The 12,500-nt window shown below is 40.7% G+C and overlaps 1 protein-coding gene across 1 annotated transcript in view; it reads left to right on the forward strand.

The window, feature by feature from the left end:
* Positions 1–12,500, forward strand: part of btbd3b (BTB (POZ) domain containing 3b) — a 40,752-nt gene that overhangs the window by 9,204 nt on the left and 19,048 nt on the right. The window contains exon 2 of the mRNA XM_071391326.1: positions 120–210. Within this exon, the coding sequence (XP_071247427.1) occupies positions 120–210 (91 nt within the window). The remainder of the gene's footprint in view (positions 1–119; positions 211–12,500) is intronic.

Genomic DNA, 12,500 nt, shown 5'->3' on the forward strand with positions numbered 1-12,500 from the left:
CCCCGACACGACCTTTCTCTCTGTCGACCAGTAATATATTAGGGGTTGACATAAAATACCGAACAGGTTACTACTCTGTCCGGTGAAGTGCTTCAATCATTCTCTGATCTGTTTTTCAGGAACTCTGTGATGTTCAACAATGAGTTGATGGCCGACGTTCACTTTGTGGTTGGACAAACAGGAGGGACGCAGAGACTACCAGGACACAGGGTAAGGGCCAGTATCCTTAGAATCATTACTGTTAGTATCATTACTGTTAGTATCATTACTGTTAGTATCATTACTGTTAGTATCATTACCGTTAGCAGCATTACTGTTAGTATCATTACTGTTAGTAGCATTACTGTTAGCATCATTACTGTTAGTATCATTACTGTTAGTATCATTACTGTTAGCATCATTACTGTTAGTATCATTAATACCATTACTGTTAGTAGCATTACTGTTAGTACCATTACCGTTAGCAGCATTACTGTTAGTAGCATTACTGTTAGTATCATTACTGTTAGTAGCATTACTGTTAGCATCATTACTGTTAGCATCATTCCTGTTAGTAGCATTACCATTAGCAGCATTACTGTTAGTATCATTACTGTTAGTAGCATTAATGTTAGCAGCATTACTGTTAGCATCATTACCGTTAGCATCATTACCGTTAGCATCATTCCCGTTAGCATCATTACTGTTAGTATCATTACCGTTAGCATCATTGTCGTTAGCATTATTACCGTTAGCATCATTACTGTTAGTATCATTACCGTTAGTATCATTACCGTTAGCATCATTAACGTTAGCATCATTACTGTTAGTATCATTACTGTTAGTACCATTACTATTAGTCACATTACCATTAATAGCATTACTGTTAGTATCATTGCTGTTAGCATCATTACTGTTAGTATCATTGTTGTTAGCATCATTGCTGTTAGCATCATTACTGTTAGTATCGTTATATCATCATCTGTCAGTATTGGTACCGTTACTATCATCACATAGACTCTGCTTCGTCGCTTCGTAGCAGACAACACTGTAGGTTTAGAAGAAGGAATCCTTTGTGTTCCTCTCTCACTTCCTTCACCATGTGTCTTTCAGACGCCACTCAATTATTTAACTACATGAGGCTTAAAGGATGAAGGGAGGGAGACAGGAGTCAAGGAGGAGGAGGAGGAGGGGGAGGGGAAGGGGAAGGATGGAGAGACTGAGACAGACAGTTCAGTGAAGGAGGAGGAGGATGAGGAGGAAAGATGGAGAAAGGGAGTGGAGTGGAGGAGGAGGAGAAGGAGGGGAAGGATGGACAGCTTAAGTGAAGAAGGAGGGGAGGAGGATGAGTAAGAGGAGGAGGAGGAAAATGGGGAGGAGAATGAGGAAGGATGGAGAGATGAAGGGAGAGAGTGGAGTGGAGGCGGAGGAGGTGGAGGAGTAGGATGGAGAGATGAAGGGAGGGAATGTAGTGGAGGAGGAGTGGAGTGGAGGAGGAGGTGGAGGAGGAGGATGGAGAGATGAAGGGAGGGAATGTAGTGGAGGAGGAGTGGAGTGGAGGAGGAGGTGGAGGAGGAGGATGGAGAGATGAAGGGAGGGAATGTAGTGGAGGAGGAGTGGAGTGGAGGAGGAGGTGGAGGAGGAGGATGGAGAGATGAAGGGAGGGAATGTAGTGGAGGAGGAGTGGAGTGGAGGAGGAGGTGGAGGAGGAGGATGGAGAGATGAAGGGAGGGAATGTAGTGGAGGAGGAGTGGAGTGGAGGAGGAGGTGGAGGAGGAGGAGGAGGAGGAGGAGGATGGAGAGATGAAGGGAGGGACTGTAGTGGAGGAGGAGTGGAGTGGAGGAGGAGGTGGAGGAGTAGGATGGAGAGATGAAGGGAGGGAATGTAGTGGTGGAGGAGTGGAGTGGAGGAGGAGGAGGAGGAGGAGGAGGAGGAGGAGGAGGAGGAGGAGGATGGAGAGACTGGAATACGGCATGTCTGTAGCCACACCTTCTTCTCTCTGATCTCTACCCCAAAACAAATAGCGGATGAATAACATGCTGTTATCATGCTTAAGTTCAACGTCAGAATACGCATAGAGAGAAAAGTGCATAAAAAGGGGAATTACCTTCCATTTACGCACATTAGTGAATACCTGCTCAGACAGATCTGGGACCACACTAGGCTCTATTCTTTAAGGACATTGTGACATATATTGCCGTCTCCCCCAGAGACCCAAATGCGGTAGTCCGGGCCTGTGAGCATAGAATTACACATAAAAGGATCTCTGCGATTTTCTTACACTGTCTTATTTTTTGATTTTCTTACACTGTCTTACTTACATAGAAATAGATGAACTAGAAAAGCCATATCTATATTAAAGGGCTATTTCCATTCCAGTAATTATATTTCTATGGTCTGTTTAACCTCTACCTTCTCTGCCTGACATCGTTGTATTTACCAGATGTTTACATGAATTATGACTCCTCGTTCATAACATTTTCATGGACCCCTTGCTTCACCATGAACAGAACATTATCACGACTACATGGATATGACTCGCTAGCTACAACATACTCTGCTAAAACACGTAAAGCCCGTTTTCCCTGACCCAGATTATGCCTGGTGCTGGATTTAAATGAAGCTCAATGGAGAATCTCCATATGATGGCCAGTTTCCGAGACACATATTACGCCTGTAGCGCTGGAATTAAAAACGCATTATCAATGGAGATTGATCAATTGTGTATACCCAGCTAGCACAAAACGTTCTGAGAACCATGTGTTTCTTAGGTGGAAATGCAAGCATAACGTTTTCTGCAGGTTTCCTCGTGGTTCTATTTCAAGTCATGTTCTCAGAATGTTCAGAGAACGTTAAAGAAACAACGTTCTTCTATGGAAATGTCAGTATTTCAGCGTAACGTTTTTTTAATGCATATTTCCTCATGGTTCTATTCAAGAACGTTATCATCAATGTTCTCAGAACATTAAGAAAACGTTCCATAAAAACCAAAAAAAACAATTTTAGTAAACGTTCAAAGAACGTTCTAAGAATGTTAATTATAAACATCCCGTTCTCAGCGTCAACAAAACTCCCTCTAATCTCTATCTTGTTAAGTGTGTTCAGGTGTGTTGGCCGTACCCACTAATTGTCCACAGCTGATCTTAATCAGTCCTTGTTTCATTTGAAATGAGGTCTGTTTAAATAGACAATAAATGAACAGCTTCGTATGAGGAAAAAACATGGCATGCTGTCGCCATCCTGGTGGTGCAGTGAACTAAACCCACGGATAGAGAACAGAAGATCATATGTTGGGATCTCACTGATGCCGTGCCACAATACAAATGCATGTGTTTGCATGAGTAATGCCTAACCGAATGTAATTCCCATGTGTCTTAATTGTACTCGAAGTACAAAACAGTTAACCCTAGGTTGCACTGTTACTAACAGTCTTACTGAAACATGTTATCAGAACGTTAATACAACCTTCAAATAACCCTATAATTTACGTTCTCGAAAACATTACTAAAATAATCTTAGAACATCTCCTCAACCAAAAATGTACGTTCCCAGAACATGCAACATTACTAGTTCCGTTCTCAGCATGTTTAAAAAAAAAAACGTTCATTTTTACCAGTCAGGAAACGTATGGCTTTGTTCCCAGAAGCCAATGGGAAATGGAAAACGTACGTTCCCACAACTTCCAAGGAACCAAATGTGCCAGCTGGGTGGTTTGTTAGTCCAGAAACTAGGCATCATGGGGGTCAGGGAAAACGGCCCATAGAGGAGTTGTGGGTTGCAATGGGCTACGGTATTTACTAGCTGTTCAATGTTCATATGACTTAGGATATAGGGCAGGGGGTATTTCAGACTGTAGCACAACCGGCCGTGATTGGGAGTCCATAGGGTCCAGCATCGTCCGGGTTTGGCCGTCATTGTAAATAAGAATTTGTTCTTAACTGACTTGCCTAGTTAAATAAAGGTTAAACAAATATACTATATATATATTCAACTATTATCCTACGAGGTCCGGAGCCTGCAGGTTTTTTCTGTTTTACCTGATAATGAATTGCACACACCTGGTGTCCCAGGCATAAGACCTTGATGAGACGCGAATATATATATTTAAAGAAATCCATTGGAACTGGCGTCGAGGTCCACAGTTGAGTTTGAAGAATATACGGTATACCAATTGACTCCTGAATTAAAGGGTTGTGCCTTTAAAATTGACTCTGACTGCAGCCTTCTGCCCATATTCATTCCCAGAATACATCCAAGAGCTGAGCCAAGCATGAGTCATTGTTCTGTTCATTTAAGGGTGAAATATACTGGTCTATGATTGGTTGGCAGGGATGCACTTTGCTCATTTTATGGAATGCAGTTATAGAAATTGTGGATGATTGTGGATCAAATAGCATCCTATAACCCTACATAGTGCACTACTTTTGATTGGAGCACATAAGACCCTGGTTAAAAGTAGTGCACTACCTTTGAGTGAGGCCCATAAGGCCCTGGTTAAATGTAGTGCACTACTTTTGATTGGAGCCCATAAGGCCCTGGTTAAATGTAGTGCACTACTTTTGAGTGAAGCCCATAAGGCCCTGGTTAAAAGTAGTGCACTACTTTTGAGTGAAGCCCATAAGGCCCTGGTTAAAAGTAGTGCACTACCTTTGAGTGAAGCCCATAAGGCCCTGGTTAAAAGTAGTGCACTACCTTTGAGTGAACCCCATAAGGCCCTGGTTAAATGTAGTGCACTACTTTTGAGTGAAACCCATAAGGCCCTGGTTAAAAGTAGTGCACTACTTTTGATTGGAGCCCATAAGACCCTGGTTAAAAGTAGTGTACTACATAGAGAATAGGATAACATTACAGACCCATTCAGAGCCAGTACAGTCTGCCAATGGGGCATGCAATTATGACGATCTGACGAGCAGTACTTTACGACGTGTGTGTGTGTATGTGTGTGTGTGTGTGTGTGTGTGTGTCTGATATCCATTTTGCAGGCGTTCAGATATGCATTATCATTGCATTGACCAAGTTATGATGGTAATGATTTACTACAGTATAGTGGAGAGCAGCAGTAACTGTACTGGTTAATGATGTACTATAGTATAGTGGAGAGCAGCAGTAACTGGCCTGGTTAATGATGTACTATAGTATAGTGGAGAGCAGCAGTAACTGTACTGGTTAATGATGTACTATAGTATAGTGGAGAGCAGCAGTAACTGTACTGGTTAATGATGTACTATAGTATAGTGGAGAGCAGCAGTAACTGTACTGGTTAATGATGTACTATAGTATAGTGGAGAGCAGCAGTAACTGGCCTGGTTAATGATGTACTATAGTATAGTGGAGAGCAGCAGTAACTGGCATGGTTAATGATGTACTATAGTATAGTGGAGAGCAGCAGTAACTGGCCTGGTTAATGATGTACTATAGTATAGTGGAGAGCAGCAGTAACTGTACTGGCCTGGTTAATGATGTACTATAGTATAGTGGAGAGCAGCAGTAACTGTACTGGTTAATGATGTACTAAAGTATAGTGGAGAGCAGCAGTAACTGTACTGGTTAATGGTGTACTATAGTATAGTGGAGAGCAGCAGTAACTGGCCTGGTTAATGATGTACTATAGTATAGTGGAGAGCAGCAGTAACTGCCTGGTTAATGGTGTACTATAGTATAGTGGAGAGCAGCAGTACTGTATGGCCTGGTTAATGATGTACTATAGTATAGTGGAGAGCAGCAGTAACTGTACTGGCCTGGTTAATGATGTACTATAGTATAGTGGAGAGCAGCAGTAACTGGCCTGGTTAATGATGTACTATAGTATAGTGGAGAGCAGCAGTAACGGTACTGGTTAATGATGTACTATAGTATAGTGGAGAGCAGCAGTAACTGTACTGGTTAATGATGTACTATAGTATAGTGGAGAGCAGCAGTAACTGTACTGGCCTGGTTAATGATGTACTATAGTATAGTGGAGAGCAGCAGTAACTGGCCTGGTTAATGATGTACTATAGTATAGTGGAGAGCAGCAGTAACTGTACTGGTTAATGATGTACTATAGTATAGTGGAGAGCAGTAGTAACTGTACTGGTTAATGGTGTACTATAGTATAGTGGAGAGCAGCAGTAACTGTACTGGTTAATGGTGTACTATAGTATAGTGGAGAGCAGTAGTAACTGTACTGTACTGGTTAATGATGTACTATAGTATAGTGGAGAGCAGCAGTAAATGTACTGGTTAATGATGTACTATAGTTTAGTGGAGAGCAGCAGTAACTGTACTGGTTAATGATGTACTATAGTATAGTGGAGAGCAGCAGTAACTGTACTGGCCTGGTTAATGATGTACTATAGTATAGTGGAGAGCAGCAGTAACTGTACTGGTTAATGATGTACTATAGTATAGTGGAGAGCAGTAGTAACTGTACTGGTTAATGATGTACTATAGTATAGTGGAGCGCATCAGTAACTGTACTAGCATGGTTAATGATGTACTATAGTATAGTGGAGAACAGTAGTAACTGTACTGGTTAATGATGTACTATAGTATAGTGGAGAGCAGCAGTAACTGTACTGGCCTGGTTAATGATGTACTATAGTATAGTGGAGAGCAGCAGTAACTGGCCTGGTTAATGATGTACTATAGTATAGTGGAGAGCAGCAGTAACTGTACTGGCCTGGTTAATGATGTACTATAGTATAGTGGAGAGCAGCAGTAACTGGCCTGGTTAATGATGTACTATAGTATAGTGGAGAGCAGCAGTAACGGTACTGGTTAATGATGTACTATAGTATAGTGGAGAGCAGCAGTAACTGTACTGGTTAATGATGTACTATAGTATAGTGGATAGCAGCAGTAACTGTACTGGCCTGGTTAATGATGTGCTATAGTATAGTGGAGAGCAGCAGTAACTGGCCTGGTTAATGATGTACTATAGTATAGTGGAGAGCAGTAGTAACTGTACTGGTTAATGATGTACTATAGTATAGTGGAGAGCAGTAGTAACTGTACTGGTTAATGGTGTACTATAGTATAGTGGAGAGCAGCAGTAACTGTACTGGTTAATGATGTACTATAGTATAGTGGAGAGCAGTAGTAACTGTACTGTACTGGTTAATGATGTACTATAGTATAGTGGAGAGCAGCAGTAACTGTACCGGTTAATGATGTACTATAGTATAGTGGAGAGCAGCAGTAACTGTACTGGTTAATGGTGTACTATAGTATAGTGGAGAGCAGCAGTAACTTACTGGTTAATGATGTACTATAGTATAGTGGAGAGCAGCAGTAACTGTACTGGTTAATGATGTACTATAGTATAGTGGAGAGCAGCAGTAACTGCACTGGTTAATGATGTACTATAGTATAGTGGAGAGCAGCAGTAACTGGCATGGTTAATGATGTACTATAGTATAGTGGAGAGCTGCAGTAACTGTACTGGTTAATGATGTACTATAGTATAGTGGAGAGCAGCAGTAACTGTACCTGGTTAATGATGTACTATAGTATAGTGGAGAGCAGCAGTAACTGGCACTGGTTAATGATGTACTATAGTATAGTGGAGAGCAGCAGTAACTGGCCTGGTTAATGATGTACTATAGTATAGTGGAGAGCAGCAGTAACTGTACTGGTTAATGATGTACTATAGTATAGTGGAGAGCAGCAGTAACTGTACTGGTTAATGATGTACTATAGTATAGTGGAGAGCAGCAGTAACTGTACTGGTTAATGATGTACTATAGTATAGTGGAGAGCAGCAGTAACTGTACTGGTTAATGATGTACTATTGTATAGTGGAGAGCAGCAGTAACTGTACTGGTTAATGATGTACTATAGTATAGTGGAGAGCAGCAGTAACTGTACTGGTTAATGATGTACTATAGTATTGTGGAGAGCAGCAGTAACTGTACCGGCCTGGTTAATGATGTACTATAGTATAGTGGAGAGCAGCAGTAACTGTACTGGTTAATGATGTACTATAGTATAGTGGAGAGCAGCAGTAACTGTACTGGTTAATGATGTACTATAGTATAGTGGAGAGCAGCAGTAACTGTACTGGTTAATGATGTACTATAGTATAGTGGAGAGCAGCAGTAACTGTACTGCCATGGTTAATGATGTACTATAGTATAGTGGAGAGCAGCAGTAACTGGCCAGGTTAATGATGTACTATAGTATAGTGGAGAGCAGCAGTAACTGTACTGTACTGGTTAATGATGTACTATAGTATAGTGGAGAGCAGCAGTAACTGTACTGGTTAATGATGTACTATAGTATAGTTGAGTGCAGCAGTAACTGTACTGGTTAATGATGTACTATAGTATAGTGGAGAGCAGCAGTAACTGTAGTGGTTAATGATGTACTATAATATAGTGGAGAGCAGCAATAACTGTACTGCCATGGTTAATGATGTACTATAGTATAGTGGAGAGCAGCAGAAACTGTACTGCCATGGTTAATGGTGTACTATAGTATAGGGGAGAGCAGCAGTAACTGTACTGCCATTGTTAATGGTGTACTATAGTATAGTGGAGAGCAGCAGTAACTGTACTGGTTAATGATGTACTATAGTATAGTGGAGAGCAGCAGTAACTGTACTGGCCTGGTTAAGGATGTACTATAGTATAGTGGAGAGCAGCATTAACTGGCCTGGTTAATGATGTACTATAGTATAGTGGAGAGCAGCAGTAACTGTACTGGTTAATGATGTACTATAGTATAGTGGAGAGCAGCAGTAACTGTACTGTACTGGTTAATGATGTACTATAGTATAGTGGAGAGCAGCAGTAACTGTACTGGTTAATGATGTACTATAGTATAGTTGAGTGCAGCAGTAACTGTACTGGTTAATGATGTACTATAGTATAGTGGAGAGCAGCAGTAACTGTAGTGGTTAATGATGTACTATAGTATTGTGGAGAGCAGCAGTAACTGTACCGGCCTGGTTAATGATGTACTATAGTATAGTGGAGAGCAGCAGTAACTGTACTGGTTAATGATGTACTATAGTATAGTGGAGTGCAGCAGTAACTGTACTGGTTAATGATGTACTATAGTATAGTGGAGAGCAGCAGTAACTGTACTGGTTAATGATGTACTATAGTATAGTGGAGAGCAGCAGTAACTGTACTGCCATGGTTAATGATGTACTATAGTATAGTGGAGAGCAGCAGAAACTGTACTGCCATGGTTAATGGTGTACTATAGTATAGTGAGGAGCAGCAGTAACTGTACTGCCATTGTTAATGGTGTACTATAGTATAGTGGAGAGCAGCAGTAACTTTACTGGTTAATGATGTACTATAGTATAGTGGAGAGCAGCAGTAACTGTACTGTACTGGTTAATGATGTACTATAGTATAGTGGAGAGCAGCAGTAACTGTACTGGTTAATGATGTACTATAGTATAGTTGAGTGCAGCAGTAACTGTACTGGTTAATGATGTACTATAGTATAGTGGAGAGCAGCAGTAACTGTAGTGGTTAATGATGTACTATAATATAGTGGAGAGCAGCAATAACTGTACTGCCATGGTTAATGATGTACTATAGTATAGTGGAGAGCAGCAGAAACTGTACTGCCATGGTTAATGGTGTACTATAGTATAGGGGAGAGCAGCAGTAACTGTACTGCCATTGTTAATGGTGTACTATAGTATAGTGGAGAGCAGCAGTAGCTGTACTGGTTAATGATGTACTATAGTATAGTGGAGAGCAGCAGTAACTGTACTGGCCTGGTTAAGGATGTACTATAGTATAGTGGAGAGCAGCATTAACTGGCCTGGTTAATGATGTACTATAGTATAGTGGAGAGCAGCAGTAACTGTACTGGTTAATGATGTACTATAGTATAGTGGAGAGCAGCAGTAACTGTACTGGCCTGGTTAATGATGTACTATAGTATAGTGGAGAGCAGCAGTAACTGTACTGGTTAATGATGTACTATAGTATAGTGGAGAGCAGCAGTAACTGTACTGGTTAATGATGTACTATAGTATAGTGGAGAGCAGCAGTAACTGGCCTGGTTAATGATGTACTATAGTATAGTGGAGAGCAGCAGTAACTGTACTGGTTAATGGTGTACTATAGTATAGTGGAGAGCAGCAGTAACTGTACTGGTTAATGATGTACTATAGTATAGTGGAGAGCAGCAGTAACTGTACTGGTTAATGGTGTACTATAGTATAGTGGAGAGCAGCAGCTGTACTGGCCTGGTTAATGATGTACTATAATATAGTGGAGACCAGCAGTAACTGTACTGGTTAATGATGTACTATAGTATAGTGGAGAGCAGCAGTAACTGTACTGCCATGGTTAATGATGTACTATAGTATAGTGGAGAGCAGTAGTAACTGTACTGGTTAATGATGTACTATAGTATAGTGGAGAGCAGCAGTAACTGTACTGGTTAATGATGTACTATAGTATAGTGGAGAGCAGCAGTAACTGTACTGGTTAATGATGTACTATAGTATAGTGGAGAGCTGCAGTAACTGTACTGGTTAATGATGTACTATAGTATAGTGGAGAGCAGCAGTAACTGTACTGGTTAATGGTGTACTATAGTATAGTGGAGAGCAGCAGTAACTGTACTGGTTAATGATGTACTATAGTATAGTGGAGAGCAGCAGTAACTGTACTGGTTAATGATGTACTATAGTATAGTGGAGAGCAGCAGTAACTGTACTGGTTAATGATGTACTATAGTATAGTGGAGAGCAGCAGTAACTGTACTGGTTAATGATGTACTATAGTATAGTGGAGAGCAGCAGTAACTGTACTGCCATGGTTAATGATGTACTATAGTATAGTGGAGAGCAGCAGTAACTGTACTGGTTAATGGTGTACTATAGTATAGTGGAGAGCAGCAGTAACTGTACTGGCATGGTTAATGATGTACTATAGTATAGTGGAGAGCAGCAGTAACTGTACTGGTTAATGATGTACTATAGTATAGTGGAGAGCACCAGTAACTGTACTGGCCATGGTTAATTATGTACTATAGTATAGTGGAGAGCAGCAGTAACTGACCTGGTTAATGATGTACTATAGTATAGTGGAGAGCAGCAGTAACTGGCCTGGTTAATGATGTACTATAGTATATTGGAGAGCAGCAGTAACTGTACTGGTTAATGATGTACTATAGTACAGTGGGAGCAGCAGTAACTGTACTGGCCTGGTTAATGATGTACTATAGTATAGTGGAGAGCAGCAGTACTGCCTGGTTAATGATGTACTATAGATACTGTACCGGTTAATGATGTACTATAGTATAGTGGAGAGCAGCAGTAACTGGCCTGGTTAATGATGTACTATAGTATATTGGAGAGCAGCAGTAACTGTACTGGTTAATGATGTACTATAGTATAGTGGAGAGCAGCAGTAACTGTACTGGCCTGGTTAATGATGTACTATAGTATAGTGGAGAGCAGCAGTACCTGTACTGGTTAATGATGTACTATAGTATAGTGGAGAGCAGCAGTAACTGTACTGGTTAATGGTGTACTATAGTATAGTGGAGAGCAGCAGTAACTGGCCTGGTTAATGATGTACTATAGTGTAGTGGAGAGCAGCAGTAACTGTACTGCCATGGTTAATGGTGTACTATAGTATAGTGGGGAGCAGCAGTAACTGTACTGGTTAATGATGTACTATAGTATAGTGGAGAGCAGCAGTAACTGTACTGGTTAATGATGTACTATAGTATAGTGGAGAGCAGCAGTAACTGTACTGGCATGATTAATGATGTACTATAGTATAGTGGAGAGCAGCAGTAACTGGCCTGGTTAATGATGTATTATAGTATAGTGGAGAGCAGCAGTAACTGTACTGCCATGGTTAATGATTTACACTATACTATAATTTACTCTGAAATCACATCTGTGTCCCGCTGAATTTCAATTGGCCTCTCCCTAAAGAACACAACAATAATATCCATCTCTACCTGTCCCAGTTTGACCAACCCTGATAGATATCCACTATTATCAAAATAAGATTTCACTAAATACTTTAAATTATTTCACTAAATAATTTAAAAATACTTTAAAGTATTATTTAGTGAAATAATTTAAAGTATTTAGTGAAATCTTATTTTTTGATTTTTTTTAACTGTAGACACTGGGTCATGTTACTGTAGTCGCTGGGTCAAATTACTGTAGACATTGGGCCATATTACCGTAGACATTGTGTCATGTTACCGTAGACACTGGGTCATATTACCGTAGACACATGGTCACATTACTGTAGACACTGGGCCATATTACTGTAGACACTGGGCCATATTACTGTAGACACTGTGCCATATTACTGTAGACATTGGGTCATATTACCATAGACACTGGGCCATATTACTGTAGACACTGGGCCACATTACTGTAGACACTGGGCCATATTACTGTAGACACTGGGCCATATTACTGTAGACACTGTGCCATATTACTGTAGACATTGGGTCATATTACCATAGACACTGGGCCATATTACCGTAGACACTGGGTCATATTACTGTAGGCACTGGGCCATATTACTGTAGACAC

This window comes from Salvelinus alpinus, chromosome 3 (genome assembly GCF_045679555.1).
Source record: "Salvelinus alpinus chromosome 3, SLU_Salpinus.1, whole genome shotgun sequence".
Lineage (NCBI taxonomy): Eukaryota > Metazoa > Chordata > Actinopteri > Salmoniformes > Salmonidae > Salvelinus > Salvelinus alpinus.